This window comes from Mobula hypostoma, chromosome 20 (assembly GCF_963921235.1).
Source record: "Mobula hypostoma chromosome 20, sMobHyp1.1, whole genome shotgun sequence".
Taxonomy (NCBI): Eukaryota; Metazoa; Chordata; class Chondrichthyes; order Myliobatiformes; family Myliobatidae; genus Mobula; species Mobula hypostoma.
In genome coordinates, this window is record NC_086116.1 from 13,340,376 (window position 1) to 13,363,461 (window position 23,086).

Consider the following 23,086-nt stretch of genomic DNA (forward strand, 5'->3'; position numbering starts at 1 on the left):
ATTCAAGAAAGAGAGTAGAGATAGCCCAAGAAATTATAGACCAGTGAGTCTTACTTCAGTGGTTGGTAAGTTGACAGAAGATCCTGAGAGGCAGGATTTATGAACATTTGGAGAGGCATGATATGATTAGGAATAGTCAGCATGGCTTTGTGAAAGGCAGGTTGTGCCTTACGAGCCTGAATTTTTTGAGGATGTGACTAAACACATTGATGAAGGTAGAGCAGTAGATGGAGTGAATATGGATTTCAGCAAGGCATGTAATAAGATACCCCATGCAAGGTTTATTGAAAAAGTTAGGAGGCGTAGGATCGAAGGGGACCTTGCCTTGTGGATCCAGAAATGGCTTGCACACAGAAGGCAAAAAGTGGTTGTAGACAGGTTATATTCTGCATGGAGGTTGGTGACCATTGGTATGTTTCAGAGATCTGTTCTGGGACCCCTTCTCCTCGTGATTTTTATAAATGATCTGGACGAGGAAGTGAAGGGATGGGTTAGTAAATTTGCTAATGACACAAAGGTTGGGGGTGTTGTGGATAGTGTGGAGGGCTGTCAGATGTTACAGCAGGACATTGATAGGATGCAAAACTGGGCTGAGAAATGGCAGATGGAGTTCAACCCAGATAAATGTGAGGTGGTTCATTTTGGTAGGTCAAATATGATGACGGAACAAAGTATTAATGCTAAGACTCTTGGCAGTGTGGAGGCAGAGGTTGACTGTATGGTTAAGAAGGCATACTGTGTATTGACAATCATCAACTGTGGGACTGAGTTCCAAGAGCCGAGAAGTAGTGTTACAGCTATATAGAACTCTAATCAGATCCCATTTGGAGTACTGTGCTCAGTTCTGGTCACCTCACTACAGGACAGCTGTGGAAACTATAGGAAGGGTTCAGAGGAGATTTACAAGGATATTGCCTGGATTACGGAGCATACCTTATGAGAATAGGTTGAGTTAACTTGGCCTTTTCTCCTTGGAGCAACAGAGGATGAGAGGTGACCTGATAGAGATTTTAAGATGATGCAGGGCATTGATCATGTGGATAATCAGAGACTTTTTCCCAGTGCTGAAAAGACTAACATGAGAGGACACAGTTTTAATGTGCTTGGAAGTAGGGTAAGAGGAGATGTCATAGGTAAGTTTTTACGCAGAGAGTGGTGAGTGCATGGAATGGGCTGCTGGTGACAGTGGTGGAGGCGGATACGATAGGGTCTTTTAAGAGACCCCTGGATAGGTACATGAACCTTAGAAAAGTAGAGGGCTATGGGTAACCTGAGGTAGTTTCTAAAGTACATGCTCAGCACAGCATTGTGGGCCAAAGGGCCTGTATTGTGTTGTAGGTTTTTCTCTGTTTCTACAAAGTTCCCTAACATCAAAAATGCTGAGAGTTACGATTGTCCAGAAACTTAACTGGACCAGCTATGTGCATATAGTGGAAGCAGTGAGTGGTTGTTCCTTTGTGAACGACTCTCCTCTTGACCCCACATAGGCTCATTTCAGGTTTGTGATGGAAAATGAACCACTGGACTGGGTAAATGTAGTCCCAACAACAGTCAAAAAGGTCAACAGCAACCATGGCAAAGCAGCCAATTGAATTTGGACCCCATACATCATCCTAACACCAGCACTCCTTCTAGCACCAATGGAAAAAAGCTACACCATGCACCATACCTCTTCCCACCCTGCCACTTGTAAAAATGCCACCCCTTTCTCTCAGTTCCTCCGTCTCTGCCACATCTGCTCTCAGGATGACACTTTTCATCCCAGAACTACTGAAATGTCCTCCTTCTTCAAAGAAAGGGGCTTCTCTTACTCCACTATCAATGCTGTCCTCAACGCTTCTCTTCTATATTGCACAGATCTGCCCTTACCCCATCTGCCCGCCGCCACACCAGGGATAGGGTTCCTTTTGTTCTTACCTACCACTTCACTAGCCTCCACATCTAAAACATCATCCTTTGTCATTTCCGCCATCTCCAACAGGATCCCACCGCCAAGCACATTTTCCCTCCTTCCCCCAGTTTCCACTTTCCGCAGGGATCTCTACCTACTCTGCTTCCTTGTCCATTCATTCCTCCCCAATGATCTCCCTCCTGGTACTTATCCGTGCAAGTGGAACAAGTACCACACCTGCTGCTACACCTCCTCCCTCGCTACCATTCACAGTCCCGAACAGTCCTTCCAGGTGAGGCAACACTTCACCTGTGAGTCTGTTGGGGTCGTCTGCTGCAACCGATGCTCCTGGTTTGGCCTCCTGTATATCAGTGAGACCTGACGTAGATTGGGGGCCCATTTCACCAAGAACCTCTGCTCGGTCCACGACAAAAAGCGGGATCTCCGGGTGGCACCCACTTCAATTCCAATTGTCAATCCCATTCCAACACGTCAGTCTATGGCCTCCTCTACTGTTGCAATGAGGCTACACTCAGTTTGCAGGAGCAACATCTTATATTCCATCTGGGTAGTCTTCAACCTGATGCAATGGATATTGATTTCTCCAAGTTCCAGTAATTTCCCTCCCTTTCCTGTTTCCTATTCCTATTTCCCTCTCTCACCTTATCTCCTTACCTGCCCATCACCTCCCTCTGGTGCTCCTCTTCCTTCTCTTTCCTCCATAGCCTTCTGTCCTATCCTATCAGATTTCCTCTTCGCCAGCCCTTTATCTCTTTCACTAATAAACCCCAGCTCTTTACATCACCCCTCCTCCTCTCCCAGTTTGACCTATTACCTATCAGTCAGGGGTACCGTCCCGAATCTGGGGTTGGCGAGTATGTACCTCCGTCTTCTTCGATCTTGTGACAGCATCGAGTACAGCCTCTCCTCCAGTTTGTTCTCGCTGGCCGCCTTGGCACCGCCCGCCGCCGCCCCCACCGAACTCGAGCCCGAGGCCGTGTCGGCCTCCAGCCATGGCCACTTCTTCGAGCTTGGCCCTTCTTTGGGCGGAGGCCTTGGGTAGGTCCAGGCACACGGTGCAGCACCCAAGTTCATCATGTCTCTTCTAACTAGGTGCATAGCATACGATTCGTAGATATGTGGTGAGACTTTAATCTCTTCCACGGAAAATAGACAATAGACAATAGACAATAGGTGCAGGAGTTGGCCATTCAGCCTTTCGAGCCAGCACCGCCATTCACTGTGATCATGGTTGATCAGTACCCTTTTCCTGCCTTCTCCCCATATCCCTTGACTCCGCTATCTTTAAGAGCTCTATCTAACTCTTTCTTGAAAGAATGCAGAGAATTGGCCTCCACTGCCTTCTAAGGCAGAGCATTCTACAGAACCACAACCCTCTGTGTGAAAAAGTTTTTCCTCAACTCGGTTGTAAATTGTCTACCCCTTATTCTTAAACTGTGGCCTCTGGTTCTGGACTCCCCTAACATCGGGAACATGTTTCCTGCCTCTAGCGTGCCCAATCCCTTAATAATCTTAAATCAGATCCCCTCTCATCCTTCTAAATTCCAGTGTATACAAGCCCAGTCGCTCCAATCTTTCAACATATGACAGTCCCGCCATCCTAGGAATTAACCTCGTGAACCTACGCTGCACTCCCTCAATAGCTAGAATGTCCTTCCTCAAATTTGGAGACCAAAACTGTACACAATACTCCAGGTGTGGTCTCACCAGGGCCCTGTACAACTGCAGAAGGACCTCTTTGCTCCTATACCTCAATTCTCCTTGTTATGAAGGCCAACATGCCATTAGTTTTCTTCACTGCCTGATGTACCTGCTTGCTTACTTTCAGTGACTGATGAACAAGGACACCCAGATCTCATTGTACTTCCCCTTTTCCTAACTTGACACCATTCAGATAGTAGTCTGCCTTCCTGTTCTTGCCACCAAAGTGGATAACCTCACATTTATCCACATTAAATTGCATCTGCCATGCATCTGCCCACTTACCCAACCTGTCCAAGTCACCCTGCATTCTCATAACATCCTCCTCACATTTCACACTGCCACCCAGCTTTGTGTCATCTGCAAATTTGCTAATGTTACTTTTAATCCCCTCACCTAAATCATTAATGTATATTGTAAGTAGCTGCGGTCCCAGCACCGAGCCTTGCGGTACCCCACTAGTCACTGCCTGACATTCTGAAAAGGACCTGTTAATCCCTACTCTTTGTTTCCTGTCTGCCAACCAATTTTCTATCCATGTCAGTACCCTACCCTCAATGCCATTTGCTCTAATTTTGCCCACTAAACTCCTATGTGGGACCTTATCAAAGGTTTTTTGAAAGTCCAGGTACACTACATCCACTGGCTTTCCCATGTCCATTTTCATAGTTACATTCTCAAAAAATTCCAGAAGATTAGCCAAGCATGATTTCCCCTTCGTAAATCCATGCTGACTCGGAGCTAACCTGCTACTGCTATCCAAATAGCTGCTATTTCATCTTTTATAATTGATTCCAGATGGCTGTTGGCTCACAAAGAGCTTATCTGCCCTTTGTCAGGTCTTGTTTTTTTTCAGTCCTGCTGGGTGTCCTCACACCCTCCTCACCAGACTAAGTCCGGTGGGATCACCTATCACCTTGGACTTATCCCTTCCCTCACCCAACCTTCTTACTCTGACTTCTCCTCTTCCTTTCCAGTCCTGATGAAGGGTCTCGGCTTGAAATGTCAACAGTTTTCTTTTTCGCATAGATGCTGCCTGGTCTGATAAGTTCTTCCAGCATTTTGTGTATGTTGCTTTGGATTTCCAGCACCTGCAGATTTTGCTTGCGTTTGTGACTGTGCACCATCAACATGATTTAATGTAGCAACACATTCATGGCTCTCTGACTACACCTCCTAAAAGCACAAAGTTAGCAGGCAAGTGGGAGCATCACCATGTACAAACTTCCCTTATACACCAGCGTTACTTGGTTAGGTATCACCATTCTTTTCATTGTGGCTGGGCCAAAAATTATAGAGCTCTTTACCTGTTACCATGAGGAGCTCTGCATCAGTTCGAGAGGCGATAGCTGCTGCCCTTATCCCAGAAGCCCACAGAACAGGAAAATAAAATATAGTGACACAAAAAGTTCACTAATACCAGATGTGTCTCCATGATCTGGACTGTATGTACCATCAGTCACCCACAACCATGCATGATGATTAATGAAAGTGCAGCAATGTGACTGAGTGAGACAATTTGTTGTATCAATACAGGGCAATTAGGGGTGACAATAAATGCTAGTCTTGTTAGTGAAAACACAGCTTGGAAATAAATTAACAAAAGCATTCTTGAATGCTACAGTTGTCAAAACAACAAAATTACCTGTAATAAAATGAAGCCAACACTGATCTGCCAGGAGAGGAGTGAAAGTAATATTCCCCATAGCTTCACTTGCGATTATTGCTCCATGGAAGTGATCAACTGTTATACAAAAACTAATCTCCTGCATGTTGATTCTTATGCACTAAGCACAAATGAACATTGCTGAATGTAAACAATTTGGGAGAATGTTAAGTCTCTTTTGACCAGTGGGATCTTAAAATTCATCCTATATTCAATGGAACATATCCATTTTGGATTTATGGGTAACTTAATTCAAGATTTGTGCAACAAAACGTTAATTGATTTTGGAATGAGACATTGATTGTAGGGCTTTAATGTTTTTCCTTTGCAGTAATTGGTTTGTACGTAGATGCAACAGGCTTTCAGTGTACTGTTTCATCTCATGAGTGTTCTTACCTGCATGGGAGCTGATTTGGTGAATAGACTGCAGTTGCTTGATGAAACATGTATGGTAAGAATAAACTGTTAACATTTTGGGCCAAGGTTGTCATCAGGACTGGAAAGGTGGGTGGGGGAAGGGGGATAAAGTGAGAAGCTAGGAGTTGATTGATGGAAAAAGTAAAGGGTTTAGGAAGAAGGAATCTTCCGGAGCAAGTTTGCTCTATCTGCAACAGGCAGGATTTCCTGGTAGCCAACCATTTCAATTCCACTCCCCACCCGCATTTCAACATGTTAATCCATGACCTCCACTACTGCCATGATGAGACTACTCTCAGAATAGAGGAACAATGCCTCATAATCTGTCTAGGTAGCCTCTAACCTGATGGTATGAAAATTGATTTCTCTGACTTCCGTGATTTCTCTAACTTCTGGTAAAAAATTTCACTTTCTTCCCTCTTCTCTCTTTTTCCATTCCCCATTCTACCTCCACTCTTACACCTTCTCTTCTCTTCAGTTGCCTATCACCTCCCTCTGGTGCGCCTGCACTTTCCCTTATTCCCATAGTTCACACTCCTCTCCTCACATATTCCTTCTTCTTCAGCCCATTAGCCCTCCCACCTAACACCTCCCTGCTTCAGACTTCATCCACCCCTCCCAACCCACCGACCTTCCCCCGCACATGGCTTCACCAATTATACTGCCAGATTATAGTCCTTTCCCCTCTCAACCTTCTGATCCTGGCTTCTTCCGCTTTCCTTTCCAGTTCTGATGAAGGATCGCAGCTGAAATGTCAGCGGTTTATTCCTCTCCAGCATTTTGTGTGTGTTGCTATGCATTTCCAGCATCTGTAGAATCTCTTGTTTTTATGATTCGTTGTTTGATGGGATCGTGAGCCACTTCCTCCCCTTTTAAAACTGAAGGACTGGAGGGACCCATACGACTCCTCCAGCTGTTTATTTGATTCAATCAATTCTTTACCTCAATTCTTTTATTTGCCTTTTCACTGTATCCTATGATACCTTTACCTGATATATTGTATTAATCTCAATATTTGAAATTCCCAAACCATCCATCACATTGGGTATGTAGTTTTAACTATCTTATATGCGAAACTTAGACACACATCTTAATTCAATGCCTTTGTTATAATACAAACTTTGCCCAAACAGCTTACTTCTGTAAAACTTCTTCAGCATCGCAGAGCTTTAAAACGTAATCATTGTCGGCCTCAAGATGTTGTTGTGAATTGCACAAGGTCATGTGAATGAGCTCCTCGACTGTAGAGCCAGCTGGAAAGATTAAAGGATACAATGTTGAAGAGCGCGTTATTTTTGGCCATATTCTTGTTCACTGAGATGAACCAGAATCAACAACACTACTAACTGCACTACTGTCAATACAATGTTATTTTGGACAAAAGTAGTTTTCCGATTACTTTTTAACTTGCTCTTCTGCAGTAGATGGCGAGTCCATCTTGATATAGCATCAGGGCTGCCTGCATGGACATTGAGCCACAGATATAATGAGGAAGGATCAATACATTCAAAATTCTTAACTCCAAAAAAATAGTGCGAAATTATGGATGGGACGACCAAACATATTGGACATGGGCTATTTTATAATTCTTCAGTTAGAACAAAAACATAGCTTGCCATGTTGGTGTTGGAATGTGTGGCAGGCTTACCGGTTGCCCGTAATACATCCTTGCAAGTGTCGGTAGTTAACACACATGATGCATTTCACTGTATGTTGCAATGTATGCATGACAAATAAATTTGAATCTTGACTCTTAAATACCCTACCCTGAGAGTGTTGTAGATAGGCTGTAGGGTTGTCAGAGGTTACAGTGCAACTTCAATAGGATGCAGAACTGCGCTGAGAAATGGCAGATGGAGTTCAACCCAGATAAGTGTGAAGTGGTTCATTTCAGCAGGAAAATTTGAAGACAGAATATAATATTAACAATAAGATTCTTGGCAGTGTGGAGGTTCAGCAAGATCTTGGGTGTCCATGTCCATAGGAGACTCAAAGCTTGACAGTGTTGTTAAGAAGGCATATGGTATGTTGGCCTTCATCAACCGTGGGATTGAGTTCAAGAGCCATGAGGTAATGTTACAGCTATGTAAGACCTTAGTTTGACCCCACTTGGAGTACTGTGTTCAGTTCTGGTCACCTCATTACAGGAAGGATATGGGTACTATAGGGAGAGTGTAGAGGAGATTTACAAGGACGTTGCCTGGATTGGAGAGTATGCCTTATGAGAATAGGTTGAGTGAACTTGGCCTTTTCTCTTTGGAGTGAAGGAGGATGAGAGGTGACCTAGTAGACATGTATAAGATGATGATCGTGTGGACAGCCAGAGGCTTCTTCCCAGGGCTGAAATGGCTAACACGGGTGGGGGGGGGGTCATAGTTTTAAGGTGCTTGGAAGTAGGTACAAGAGGGATGTCAGAGGTAGGTTTTATACATAGAGAGTGGTGGGTGCATGCACTGTCAGTGAAGGTAGTAGCGGCGGATACAATAGGGTCTTTTAAGAGACTCTTTGATAGGTACATGGAGCTTAAAAAGTAGAGGGCAATGCGGTAAGGAAATTCTAGGCAGTTTTTAGAGTAGGATACATTGTTGGCACAACATCGTGGGCTGAAGGGCTTGTAATGTGCTGTAGATTTCTATGTTTCTATATGTTGCTCACTTTGCCATATTCCCATATTAAGTTTGTTCCAATTAGTTACCAATTTATTTTAAATGTAGTTCGGAAAGTAGATTCTCTGAGTTTCCTTCTCTTGTGTTATGGTGTAATGTGAAGTCATGGGAAGAGTAATACAGTGGGAGATACTAAATGGGCTATTGTTATGCTCATTCTTCTATTAGTGTCCCAAAAGCACACTTCAAGAATCAGCAATTCTTTGATGCATACTTCTAACCTATGAGCCATAATCCTGAATTCATCTGCTTGGTATTCTCTTCCTCGGTCAATCCTTACTACTTTAACATTGTGAAGTAACATGCATTTTTTAAAATGTCCCTGTTATACTTCCCCTTTAAACATTAATGGCTCTAAATCAAAAGACCTTCTCCATTATCAAAGTTGGTCTGAGTATACAGTAAGTGTTGGTGAAAGGTTTAGGTAGGAAGAACAGAAATACTCAGTATTCAGTTCCCATGATACCGTTAGAAGAGCCGATAAAAGCAAATGCATGAAAGAGAAGCTGAAGAGAATGAGCAATTGTAACAGCACTGAACCTTATGAATAGTATCATCAACTATTTCCACTTCTGACGTAGATACCAGTGAAGGTGTTGTTTCCTGCTGTCTGCTGGTCTGGACTTCACTCTCCCCTGCATTGTTGCTTCTTTCACAGCTTCTGCTGCTATTGCGCTGGTCTGCGTTTCTTTCCCTGCCTCCTTCCTTCCTTTTCTATGTGATTCAGCCACTTATATCTTGATCATTTGGTCTGCTATATCTGACTTCAGTCACTGTGAATCAGCTCCTTTTCCCACTGCTCTGCTGATTTTGGATTTAGAACATAGAACACAGAGCAGTATAGTGCAGGACAGAGTCTTCACCCTGTTATCACTGTGTCAAAACCAATACCAATTTAAACCAATCCCATATTCTCTACCGTGTTCACATGCCTGCTTAAATTACTCCTAAACGTTGCTATTGTATCTGCTTACATCTACTCTCCTGGCAGCATGTTCTAGGCTTCTACCACTCACTGTGCAAATAGTTTGCTTCACAATTCTTTAAACTTTCCCCGTCCCACCTTAACCTATGCCCTCTAGTATCTGACATTTCTATCCTGGGGAAAAGACTACCCACCCTACTTATGCCTCACATGGTCTTATATACTATTACCAGTTTGCCCCTCAGACTCTGACGCTCCAGAGAAACGCTCTGATGGTTAGGGTTTCAGTTGCTGTGGTTCTGGGTTCCACCACTTTTACCCTTGAAGTTGTATCTGGATTCTCTTTGCACAATTCACACTGAATAACAGTGGCTGAAGCCAGATTCAGCAGACCAGGTGAGAAAAACAAAAGTGGCTGAATCCCATGGAAAAGAAAGGAAAAGAGAAGGGAAAGCAGCAGAGACTAGCACCACCGCACCAGAGGGAGATTACAGAAGAAGAATCAGGGTTATTTTCATTGGCACGTGTCGTGAAATTTGTTAACAGCAGCAGCAGTTCAATGCAATACATAATATAGAAGAAAAAAAGTAATAAATAAATAAGTAAATGAATTACAGTGTACAGCACGTGTATTGAATAAATTAAACTGACACAGCTGAGAAACAGTGAAGAGGAGAGTTAAGCCCAGATCAATAGAAAGCAGAAGGGAAAGGAAACTTTAGAGATAGATTCTAAGGAATGGCCCAGACTTATGGTGATGAGAGCTTTAGAAACAGAAAACGAAAACAGGATAGATTAGGTGTTCTCTCTGATATTGGATGCAACGAGATTTGGAGTAAAGTGCTCAGTAAGGCCATGTTCAAGATAGCAAAAAGTGCAAGATATTTGCAGACAAAATGGGATTGCAGAGACAGAGCAATAAAGGGGTAAGATAAGGATAGCTATGTTGAATTGTATACATTGGGCAATGGATGCGAGTGGTGTTTATTGAAGGATAAACTTTAGATGAGAGTGATCTAAACCAGGATCCAGGAGAGGGTGTGGTGAGCATTTTGGTGTTTGAGCTTGCATGTGAAAAGCTGGAGGTTGCTTAGGAGAAGCATTAATCATGAAGGTAACCTCCCTTGATGATGGTGGATTTCAAACACCAAGGTGGACAAGGTTTGACTGACAAGGACATTGAAATGTGCATTCATTGCAAACACAAAGCATTGACTGTTTATTCCTCTCCGTAGATTCTGCCAGTTTGTTTAGCTCCTCCAGCATTTTGTGCATGTTGCAACATTGAAGAGAAGTTTGGGTAGGTACCTGGATAAAAGGTGGATGGTCTATGAAACCAGGTGTGAGCAGATTGGATTAGGCAGAAAATAGGTTGGTATAGACTAAATGGGCTGAATGGCTTGTTTCTATGTTGTAGTTAGAAATGGAATTGGATGCATATCAACTCTGTAAGAGTTTGCTGGCCATTATTTCCCTCAAGGCAAAACCTAACATCATGAACGCCTGTGATGCTTTTCTCCCAGATAAGCTCAATGCCTCTTATGCGGTCTTTAAAAGGGAGAATAAACTACACCTGTGAGAACCCCTGGCACCTGGTGATCCTGTGATCTCTGTCTCAGAGGCAAACATCAGAACATCTTTCAGGAAGATGAATTCTCACAAGCTGTCTGGCCATGATGGTGTACCTGGAAGGGCTCTGAAAACCAAATCCAAGCAACTGATAGGAGTTCAAGGACATTTTCGCTCTCTCACTGCTGCAGTTAAAGATTCCCACCTGCTTTCAAAGACTGACAATCATACCAGTGCCCAAGAAGAGCAGAGTGAGTTGTCTCAATGACTATGACTGTGATGAAGTGCTGTGAGAGGTTGGTCATGGCCAGAATCAACTCCTGCCTAAGCAAACACCTGGACCCACTGCAATTGGACTATCACCGCAATAGGTCTACAGTGGACGCAGTCTCGCTGGCTCTCCAATTGGCCTTGGATCACTTGGATAACAGTAATGCCTACGTCAGGCTGCTGTTTGTTGATTACAGCTCTGCGTTCAATACCATCGCACCTTCAGTACAAATAAACAAGCTCCAAAACCTGGGCTTCTGTAACTCGCTCTGGAATTGGATCCTCACTTCCTCACTGGGTGGCCACAGTCAGTGCAAATTGAAGTGAACATCTCCTCCTCACTGACAATCAACACTGCCGCACACCAAGGATACAGCTCCGTCATGGGCACTTAGCCTCCCCAGCATCGAGGACATCGGTAAAAGGCGATACCTCACGAAGTCGGCATCCATCTTTAAGGATCCATATCACCCAGGACGTACCCCCTTCTAATTGCTACCATCAAGGAGAAGATACAGAAGCCTGAAGACACAGGAGCCTAGTTCTGCTCTATTCTCTCTTCATGCACAACCATGTAGCTGGGCACAGCTCAAATGCCATCTATAAATTAGTCAATGACACAACTATTGTTGGCAAAATTTCAGATGATGACGAGGGGGCATACAGGAGTGAGATAGATCAGCTGGTTGAATGGTGTCACAACAACAACCTTGCTTTCAACATCAGTAAGACTGAGGAATTGATTGTGGACCTCAGAAAGGAAAAGTCAAGGGAACTCACTTCAGTCCTTATCCAGGGATCAGTTGTGGAAAAGGTGAGCAGTTTTACGTTCCTGGGTGTCAACACCTCTGAAGTTCTAGACTAGGTCAAACATATTGATGCAATTACAAAGAAGGCACAACTGCAGCTATGTTTCATTAGGAGTTTGAGGAGACTGAGCAAAGGATGCCACCTATCAAATTTCTACGGTTGTAATTTGGAGAGTATTCTAACCATCTGGTATGAAGGGGCCACTGCACATATTCAGAAAGAGGTGCAGAAGGCTGCATATAGAACATGGAATAGTACAGCACATTACAGGCCCTTCAGCCCTCAATGTTGTGCTGACCCTCAAACCCTGCCTCCCATATAACCCCCCAACTTAAATTCCTCCATATACCTGTCTAGTAGTCTCTTAAATTTCACTAGTGTATCTGCCTCCACCACTGACTCAGACAGTGTATTCCACACACCAAACACTCTCTGAGTAAAAACCTTCCTCTAATATCCCCCTTGACCTTCCCATCCCTTACGTTAAAACCATATCCTCTTGTATTGAGCAGTGCTGCCCTGGGGAAGAGGTGCTGGTTATCCACCCTATCTATTCCTCTTAATATCTTGTATACCTCTATCATGTCTCCTCTCATCCTCCTTCTCTCCAAAGAGTAAAGCCCTAGCTCCCTTAATCTCTGATCATAATGCATACTCTCTAACCCAGGCAGCATCCTGGTAAATCTCCTCTGTACCCTTTCCAATGCTTCCACATCCTTCCTATAGTGAGGTGACGAGAACTGGACACAGTACTCCAAGTGTGGCCTAACCAGAGTTTTATAGAGCTACATCATTACCTTGCGACTCTTAAACTCTGTCCCTCGACTTATGAAAACTAACACCCTATAAGCTTTCTGAACTACCTTATCTACCTGTGAGGCAACTTTCAGGGATCTGTGCACATGTACCCCCAGCTCCCTCTGCTCCTCCACACTACCAAGTATCCTGCCATTTATTTTGTACTCTGCCTTGGAGTTTGTCCTTCCAAAGTGTACCACCTCACACTTCTCTGGGTTGAACTCCATCTGCCACTTCTCAGCCCACTTCTGCATCCTATCAATGTCTCTCGGCAATCTTCGACAATCCTCTACACTACCTACAACACCATCAACCATTGTGTCATCTGCAAACTTGCCAACCCACCCTTCTACCCCCACATCCAGGTCGCTAATAAAAATCATGAAAAGTAGAGGTCCGAGAACATATCCTTGTGGGACACCACTAGTCACAACCCTCCAATCTGAATGTACTCCCTCCACAATGACCCTCTGTTTTCTGCAGGCAAGCCAATTCTGAATCCACCTGGTCAAACTTCCCTGGATCCCATGCCTTCTGACTTTCTGAATAAACCTACCATGTGGAACCTTGTCAAATGCCTTACTAAAATCCATGTAGATCACATCCACTGCACTACCCTCATCTATATGCCTGTTCACCTCCTCAAAGAACTCTATCAGTCTTGTTAAACACGATCTGCCCTTCACAAAGCCATGCTGACTGTCCCTGATCAGACCATGATTCTCTAAATGCCCATAGATCCTATGTCTAAGAATCTTTTGCAACAGCTTTCCCACCATAGATGTAAGGCTCACTGGTCTATAATTACCCGGACTATCCCTAATACCTTTTTTGAACAAGGCGACAACATTCGCCTCCTTCCAATCTTCCAGTACCATTCCTGTGGACAACAAGGACATAAAGATCCTAGCCGGAGGCTCAGCAATCTCTTCCCTCGCCTCATGGAGCAGCCTGGGGAATATTCCATCAGGCCCCAAGGACTTATCCGTCCTAATGTATTTTAACAACTCCAACACTTCCTCTCCCTTAATATCAACATGCTCCAGAACATCAACCTCACTCATATTGTCCTCACCGTCATCAAGTTCCCTCTCATTGGTGAATACCGAAGAGAAGTATTCATTGAGGACCTCGCTCACTTCCACAGCCTCCAGGTACAGCTTTCCACCATTACCTCTAATCAGTCCTACCTTCACTCCTGTCATCCTTTTTCACATAATTGAAGAATGCCTTGGGGTTTTCCTTTACCCTACTCACCAAGGCCCTCTCATGCTCCCTTCTTGCTCTTCTCAGCCCCTTCTTAAGCACCTTTCTTGCTTCCCTATATTCCTCAATAGACCCATCTGATCCTTGCTTCCTAAACCTCATTTATGCTTCCTTCTTCCACCTGACTAGATTTTCCACCTCACTTGTCACCCATGGTTCCTTCACCTTACCATTCTTTATCTTCCTCACCGGGACAAATTTATCCCTTACATCCCGCAAGAGATCTCTAAACATTGACCACATGTCCATAGTACATTTCCCTGCAAAAACATCATCCCAGTTCACACCCACAAGTTCTAGCTTTATAGCCTCATAATTTGGCCTTCCCCAATTAAAAAATTTCCTGTCCTCTCTGATTTTATCCTTTTCCATGATAATGCTAAAGGCCAGGGAGCGGTGGTCACTGTCCCCCAGATGCTCACCCACTGAGAGATCTGTGACCTGACCCGGTTCGTTACCTAATACTAGATCTAGTATGGCATTCCCCCTAGTCGGCCTGTCAACATACTGTGACAGGAATCCATCCTGGACACACTTAACAAACTCTGCCCCATCTAAACCCTTGGAACTAATCAGGTGCCAATCAATATTAGGGAAGTTAAAGTCACCCATGATAACAACCCTGTTATTTTTGCACCTTTCCAAAATCTGCCTCCCATTCTGCTCCTCGGTATCTCTGCTGCTACCAGGGGGCCTATAGAATACCCCCAATAATAGTATCCCTGACCAGTAATGCCACCCCTCCTCCCCTTTCCCCCTTCCCTCTCTATCCCTTTTAAAGCACTGAAATTCAGGAATATTGAGAATCCATTCCTGCCCTGGTTCCAGCTAAGTCTCTGTAACAGCCAGAGCATCATAATTCCATGTATGTATCCAAGCTCTCAGTTCATTACCTTTGTTCCTGATGCTTCTTGCATTGAAGTACACGCACTTTCACCCTTCTACCTTACTGTCTTTACACCCTTTATTCTGCTTCTCTTTCCTCAAAGCCTCTCTATATGTTAGATCTGGCTTTACTCCATGCACTTCTTTCACTGCTCTATCGCTCTGGGTCCCATCCCCCTTGCAAATTAGTCCACCATGGGCTCGAGCCTCCAATGCATCAGGACTTCTTCGAAAGGTGATGCCTCAAATCAACAGCATCCATCAATAAGGTCCTCCATCACCCAGGATATGCTCTCTTCTCATTGCTACCATCAGGGAGGAGGAACAGGAAACTGAAAGCACACTCTCAACTTTTTAGGAACAGCTTCTTCCCCTCCGCTTCTTCCTCCAGCATTTCGTACGTGTTCCTCTGGATTTCCAGCATCTGATGAAACTCTTGTATTTATGGACAAAGTACCATTGCTGTATAAGCTAAACAAAGCATTTAGAAACATAGAAACATAGAAAATAGGTGCAGGAGTAGGCCATTTGGCCCTTCGAGCCTGCACCGCCATTTATTATGATCATGGCTGATCATCCAACTCAGAACCCCGCTCCAGCCTTCCCTCCATACCCCCTGAACCCCGTAGCCACAAGGGCCATATCTAACTCCCTCTTAAATATAGCCAATGAACTGGCCTCAACTGTTTCCTGTGGCAGAGAATTCCACAGATTCACCACTCTCTGTGTGAAGAAGTTTTTCCTAATCTCGGTCCTAAAAGGCTTCCCCTCTATCCTCAAACTGTGGCCCCTCGTTCTGGACTTCCCCAACATCGGGAACAATCTTCCTGCATCTAGCCTGTCCAATCCCTTCAGGATTTTATACATTTCAATCAGATCCCCCCTCAATCTTCTAAATTCCAACGAGTACAAGCCCAGTTCATCCAGTCTTTCTTCATATGAAAGTCCTGCCATCCCAGGAATCAATCTGGTGAACCTTCTTTGTACTCCCTCTATGGCAAGGATGTCTTTCCTCAGATTAGGGGACCAAAACTGCACACAATACTCCAGGTGTGGTCTCACCAAGGCCTTGTACAACTGCAGTAGTACCTCCCTGCTCCTGTACTCGAATCCTCTTGCTATAAATGCCAGCATACCATTCGCCTTTTTCACCGCCTGCTGTACCTGCATGCCCACTTTCAATGACTGGTGTATAATGACACCCAGGTCTCATTGCACCTCCCCTTTTCCTAATCGGCCACCATTCAGATAATAATCTGTTTTCCTATTTTTGCCACCAAAGTGGATAACTTCACATTTATCCACATTAAATTGCATCTGCCATGAATTTGCCCACTCACCCAACCTATCCAAGTCACCCTGCATCCTCTTAGCATCCTCCTCACAGCTAACACTGCCGACCAGCTTCGTGTCATCCGCAAACTTGGAGATGCTGCATTTAATTCCCTCATCTAAGTCATTAATATATATTGTAAACAACTGGGATCCCAGCACTGAGCCTTGCGGTACCCCACTAGTCACCGCCTGCCATTCTGAAAAGGTCCCGTTTATTCCCACTCTTTGCTTCCTGTCTGCTAACCAATTCTCTACCCACATCAATACCTTACCCCCAATACCGTGGGCTTTAACAGTACTGTACTTAATAACTTAGGGTATATTGAACTAGATACCCCAATGAAGGTGGTGCACAGCTACATACCAACACAGTACAGGACAATGAACTGGGGTCGATCTGTGGTCTTAGTAATATATGGATCTATTTCTTTTAGGCCAATGACCCACCCTCCCCCAGCACTACATATTGATCTGTTGTCTGCGCACGTGCTGTTGCCTATGCAAGGGCAATGTTCCCTCTCCCTCTCGCTGCAACGTGAATGCACCAGTTAAACCCACCTCCAGCGCCTGTGTTTTTATTTAATTGATATGTAGTTGTGCACAGACACAACAAATTGGTGGCAAGCACAATCCTGAATATCAGAGAATATCACCAACTGCACCAACAGTTACAGGATGAAACAGTGAGAGTTTCACAGCATGAGAAGGCTGTCACAGACATTAATAAACATGTGAGTACAGTAACAGTGAAAGATGCGCTGAATTTAAAGCGAAAATAATGAGGCACTGGCTTCGCTCAGGAAAGTTGACGAATTTGATTGTACTAATAAAGGCTGGAGTTGTATATTGCGAGGGTTGAACTGTATTGTAACATGAACAATGTGGAGAAGCAACGTAAAGCCCCTACACTTCTTAGCTTAATCGGTCCAAAGTACAGTCTCTTTAGTAACCTGGTAACCCCTGAAAAACCAGCAAGCAAGATGTTTGATGAAATTGTTGCAATTTTACAAAATCACTTGAGCCCTAAACCACTGTCAATAGCAGAGAGGTTTCGCCTTTACAAAAGGGACCCGTCAAAAGGTGAAAGTATTTCTGAACACATTGCAGAACGACACAAACTTTCCCAGTACTGTGACTTTAGAGATGTACCTTCTGGTGCATTAAGGGACAGGCTTGTATGTGGCATGCATTGTCAAAGCACTGAAAAGAGGCTACTATCCAAAAGAGACCTAACCTTAGAATGGGCATTGACCATTGTAATATCATTGGAGACTGCAGCAAAGGATGCAACAGAACTACAGAAAGGGATAGAATGTGAAATGCACAAAATGCCCCTGAATGGTGCAAAAAGACAAAGATGCTCTTGATGTGGCAGATCTACCCGTGATGCAAATGACTGTTGGTTCAAAGAAAAAGCCTGCAGGAAGTGTCACAGACAAGGACACATAAAGAGAATGTGCAAGGCAGACAAAAAGTACAACTGAGTGAAAAGTCCCAAATCCAAAACTAAGCAAATACATGAAGTTACTGAAGGTAAAATGGAATCAGACAATGTAGAATCTGACAAAGGTGAACTGTCATGCCTAGAATTACATAGTATAATTGAAGCAGACCACAAAATCATTTGGATCACAATAGACTGAAAATGGAGCTGGTTACAGGGTCAGCTTTGTCCATAATTCCAGAAGCTAACTACAACAGACTGTTTTCTGAGAAGACCTCAGTGATGCTAAAGACTTACACAGGTGAAAAAGTGTCTACCAAAGGCAAACTGAAAGTAAATGTGATGCATGGAGGCCCAACACAACAGTTAGGCATGAAGGCCAGAACTGAACCGGATAGAACGTCAACACCAAGATTCCATAAAGTGCATTCAGGGCCTTGTGCACTACGTCCTAAAGTGGATGCTGAACTACAGAGCTTGAGGGTGTCTGAAATTCTCTCCAAGGTTGAGTGGAGTGATTGGATGATGACCACTGTCCCAGTGATCAAGAAAGGGAAGGCTGGAGCTGTCTGCATAGGTGGGGATTTCAAAGTGAACGTTAACCCAGTGCCGCATATTGTGCAGTATCCCCTGCCACAAACAGAAGACATTTTTGCATCTTTGACAGACAGGCAGATGTCACAAGCCTATCTGCAAATTTAGATTGAGGAGACAAGCAGGAAGTTCCTCACAATCAACACTCACAAGGCACTGTTCCAGTATAATTGTCTCGTCTTTGGCACCGTATTAGCTCCTGGAATTTGGCAAAGAGCAATGGACCACGTGCTCCAAGATATCCCATGAACATAGTGTTACCCTGATGACAGCATCGTGACTGGCAAGAATGATGAAAAGCACCTCTAGAACCTTGGTAAAGTGACTACCAGGCTGAGTGAGTACGGTCTGTATGTGAAGTGAGAGAAATGTAAGTTTTTCAAGAATGAAATTGCATGTTGTGGACGTGTCGTTGACTAGCATGACTTACATAAATCACAACAGAAGACTGAAGCAGTGCTACAGGCACCCAAACCAGAAAAGGTCTCAACTATGACCTTAGTTGAGACAAACTTGGGCCTTGTAAACTACTACCATCGGTTTCTCCCAAACATTGCCACAGTGCTGCACCCATTGAACACACTGTTACAGACAGGAGCAAAGTGGAAATGGTCAGAAAGATGTGAAAGAGCATTCAAGGAAGCAAAGAGACTAAGAACATCCGATGAACTACTCACCCATTATGACCCATCTCTGCCTATCAGACTGGTGCATGATGCATCCTCTTGTGACATTGGAGGCATTTTAGCACTCATTATGAAAAATGGATTTGAACGTCCGATTGTGCTTGCTTCAAGATCACCGACGAGCACAGAAGGCAACTATGCACCAATCGACTGAGAGGCCCTTAGTCTAGTATGAGGAATAAAGAAGTTTCACCTCTACCTCTACGGACACAAGTTTACGCTAGTGACAGATCACCAGCCCCTGTGTCTATTTTCAATCTCAGGAAGGGAATTCCAGTGATGACTGCTACCCAGTTACAACACTGGGTACTATTCATAGGAGCACACTCTTATGACAAGGGTACTAAACAACACAGCTACTCTGATGGCTCGTCATGTCTTCCAGTATTGGCAACTGAAGAAGGAAAGTCTTCATACTGTGACCAAGCAGAAGAGTCCCACACTGCATTGGTGGACCAGTTGCTGGTAATAAATTCCGAAATACAAAGGGAAACCAGAAAGGACCCGACATTGTCAAAAGTCTATGAAATCATGATGCAAGGATGGCCAGCTCATGGTTACACTATGTTTCAGTGAGACAAGAGCAACTGTTGGTATGTCCAAGAACGCTGATGTGTGGATCTTGTTTTGAGGTTCCTTCTAAACTTCACAGCAGAGTGTTAGAAAATCTGAGTGCAGGACACCTGGGTACAGTCAAGATGAAGAGTCTCACCTGGAACTAAGTGTGGTGGCTAGGAATAGATGGACAGACTGAAGACTTTGGTAAAAGCTGTTTTGCATGTCAAAAAGTTCAAATGCACACCCATAGGCACCATTACACCCTTGGAAGTGGCTATTGCCACCTTGGGAAACAGTACGTATTGACTTTGCTGGGCCATTCATAGACTCGTGTTTCTGATTGCTGTGGATACTAATTCAAAGTGGCTAGAGGTTATACCAATGAAGTCAACCATCTTAGCAAAGACTGTCTCTGCCCTGAGGACTATCTTCACCGGACACTGCTTACCAAAACAGATTGTGAGTTGCAACAGAACACAATACATGTCAAAAAAATTAAGGCTTTTCATGAAGACAAATGGCATCAGACATTTCGAGTCAGTTCCTCACCACCCAGCAAATGAGTGAATTAGCTGAAAGGTTTATCCAAACCTTCAAGAAGTCCATTGAAGTGATGGACAAAGAGGGCATTCCTCTACACCACAAGGTAGACAACTTCCTTTTCGTGTATTGGATCTCTGTTCAGGCGACGACAAATCAAACACCTGCAATGCTGTTCATGAGCAGGAGTCTGAGATCTTGCATTGACCTCCCGAAATCAGTTCTACAGAAGGAAGTGAAGAAAAAACAATTCGGCCATTTGCCAAGTGAAGCAGCAAGCAGCTTTGAGATTGGACAGGACATCCTAGCACATGAGTACCGAGAAGACAAGTGGACATCCGGTAGGATAGCTACAAGAACTGGACCACTGATGTACACAGTGAATATTGGAGATCAGACTTGGACACATCACGTGGACCAGATACTGGATGCTCAACCAAGGAACACACCCAAGCCGACTGCACCCAACAAAATGGACACGTTACAGTCATCAGACTTACTTCTCAGTGATGATCATGTCACTGACGTTACATGGGAAATTGAGAACATTCTCTGAGACAAGACACCTACCAAACCTGATGCCATTCCACAGGTCTGGAGGTGCTATCCTGAAAGAAACAGAGCGCCACCCAAAAGACTGAACCTTTAAAACTGTGAAGTTAGTTATGGACTGTAATTGTGAAAGCACATTTATTTGAAATATGGGTTTATGAAAGGGAAATTGAATGTTTTGTATACCTACAGTTTTATGTTGCATTAATCTAAAGGGGGAGGTAGTGTAATGTACTGATCAATTTCTTTTCGATCAAAGACCTCCCTTCCCCTATTAGCACTACATATTGATCTGTTGTCTCTGCTTATGCTGTTGCCTACACATTTGCATTATTCTCTCTGTCTTGCTGCAATGTGAATACACCAGTTAAAGCCATCTCCCACGTCCATGCTTTTATTTAATTGGTACGTAGTTGTGCACAGACACAACAGGGGGCATTCTAACTGGTTGCCCCTGGTATGGAGGATCACTGCACAGGATCAGAATAAACTGCAGAAAGTTGCAAAACTCAGCCAGCTCCATCACGGGCACGAACCTCCCCAGCATCAAGGACACCTTCAAAAGACGATGCCTCAAAAAGTTAGCATCCATCATTAAGGATCCACATCAGCCAGGACATACTCTCTTCGAATTGCTACCATCAAGGAGGAGATACAGGAGGCTGAAGACACACAGTCAATGATTCAGGAACAGCTTCTTCCCCTTTGCCATCAGATTTCTGAATGAACAGTGAACCCATGTACACTACCTCACTATTTTTTGCTTTTTTTGGCTATTTGCACTATATATTTAATTTAAATTTTTAAAAATATATTTCTTTTTGTAATGTATAGTTTTTTTGATATTACTATGTACTGTAATGTACTGCTGCTGCAAAATAACAAATTTCACGACATATGCCGGTGATAGTAAACCAGATTCTGATTGTGGTAGTGCTCTGTGAACCTATGACTCAAAAACATGGGATTTTACAATCAGCCTAGAGTCTAACAAGATGTCATGGCTGAACACTGTCTGATTGATTTAAAATTAACATTGCAAGGGGGGCTGAAAATGCCTGCGTTATATTTAGCTCTAAATGAATGACAGTACAGGGCCACTGAATCTAAAATAGTATCCCACAGGACACAGATCTTTCTTCGTACTTCATTGCCTTCTGTGGAATGTTCTATATATAACACCTTTGCAGCACTGGAACTAAGACAATTTGTTTTGCATTTGGCCTGCACTAAGAGTTCTTTTAATATTTATGCTCTCTTATGTGTTAGCTCCATGCTTCTCTGGATGGGACCAGGCTTCCAGAGGCAGGGATCAAGCCATAATCTATAAAGAGCCATTGGAAAGAAAAATGCATATTTCACCTGGTTAGTTACACAGTGCCTTGTTCTGCCTGATGGCTGATATTAGCAGAATTTCTATGCAGCTTGTTGTAGTCCGAAGATGGATACAGTATTGGGACTGTATTCATTGGGTACTGCTTGCTTTTGAATCCTACTTCACACTGAGGCAGCTAATTTAAATATTTTTTATGTTAGATGGCAGGGTCTCTGGAGTAATTTAACAACGAGGGCAGCTGTTAAAATGATGAAAATACTTTTAGAACTGTGCCCAGATTATTTTTGAAGGGTAGCAGTATGAATGGGAAAAGCGAATGGGGTGTGATATCTAACTGATAGATTCCTTTTTGTAGGCACTGTTCTTGCAGGTCCAGGAGCAAAAGGTGGTGATTTATGAAGAGAAAAGCCTCACGAAGGGGCAGAAGGCTGGAGTTAATAATAAAGTTGGGAAAATGGTGCAAATTAATTGCAGGTTTCTTTTGAAGCTTCTGTTCAAACAGACATACTTCACGTAGAGCAACAAACAATCTGCTGGAGGAACTCAGCAGGTCAAGCAGCAGCTGTGGGAGGGGGAAGGAATTGTCCATGTTTTGGGTCAAAATGCTGCAACAGCTCTGGACATGTGCCACACATTTGTCACTAAACCAGTTTTGTTTCATTGTTATTGGTGGGATTGGCTGCCATATTTCCAAACAGTGCCAACACTAAAAAAAGTATTTATGTTTGTTCTGTATCTCAGGTTAATTTGTTATGGTACTCATGCTTAACAAAACTCTAGTGATTTTGAATGTATGAGTAAGATCAATGGTAATAGGTAGACAGGAGCACAAATTCCTCTAGGTCAGGGGTTTCCTACCTGGAGTCCACAAACCCCTCAGTTAATGGTAGGGGTCCAAGGCATAAAACAGGTTGGGAACCCCTACGCTAGGTACTCTTCCTCACCAAATACTATTCTAAATTGAATTGATTTAATTTTTCTTTCATCAATGCCAGGTAATAGTCTTGGGGATTCTGTACTTAACAGCACCGTTGAAGAAACACCTACATTTGGGCTATCATGGTTCCAGAAGAAAGGTCCCAACCCCATTTAACAAGTTGAAAAGAAGAGCAATCGGTGCCAATCTTGCTTGCAGAGCCAATGTTAACAACAAAAT

The 23,086-nt window shown here is 43.7% G+C and overlaps 1 protein-coding gene across 8 annotated transcripts in view; it reads right to left on the bottom strand.

Moving 5' to 3' along the window:
• LOC134359336 (phosphatidylinositol 3-kinase C2 domain-containing subunit gamma-like) overlaps positions 1-23,086 on the bottom strand; it is a 285,734-nt gene that overhangs the window by 226,051 nt on the left and 36,597 nt on the right. For all 8 annotated transcript variants that reach the window (XR_010021088.1, XM_063072428.1, XM_063072427.1 and 5 more), the window contains exon 5: positions 6,835-6,949. Coding sequence is in view for 7 of the 8 variants with exons in the window: in XM_063072428.1 (XP_062928498.1) it covers positions 6,835-6,949 (115 nt within the window). In the remaining variant the exon portion in view is untranslated. The remainder of the gene's footprint in view (positions 1-6,834; positions 6,950-23,086) is intronic.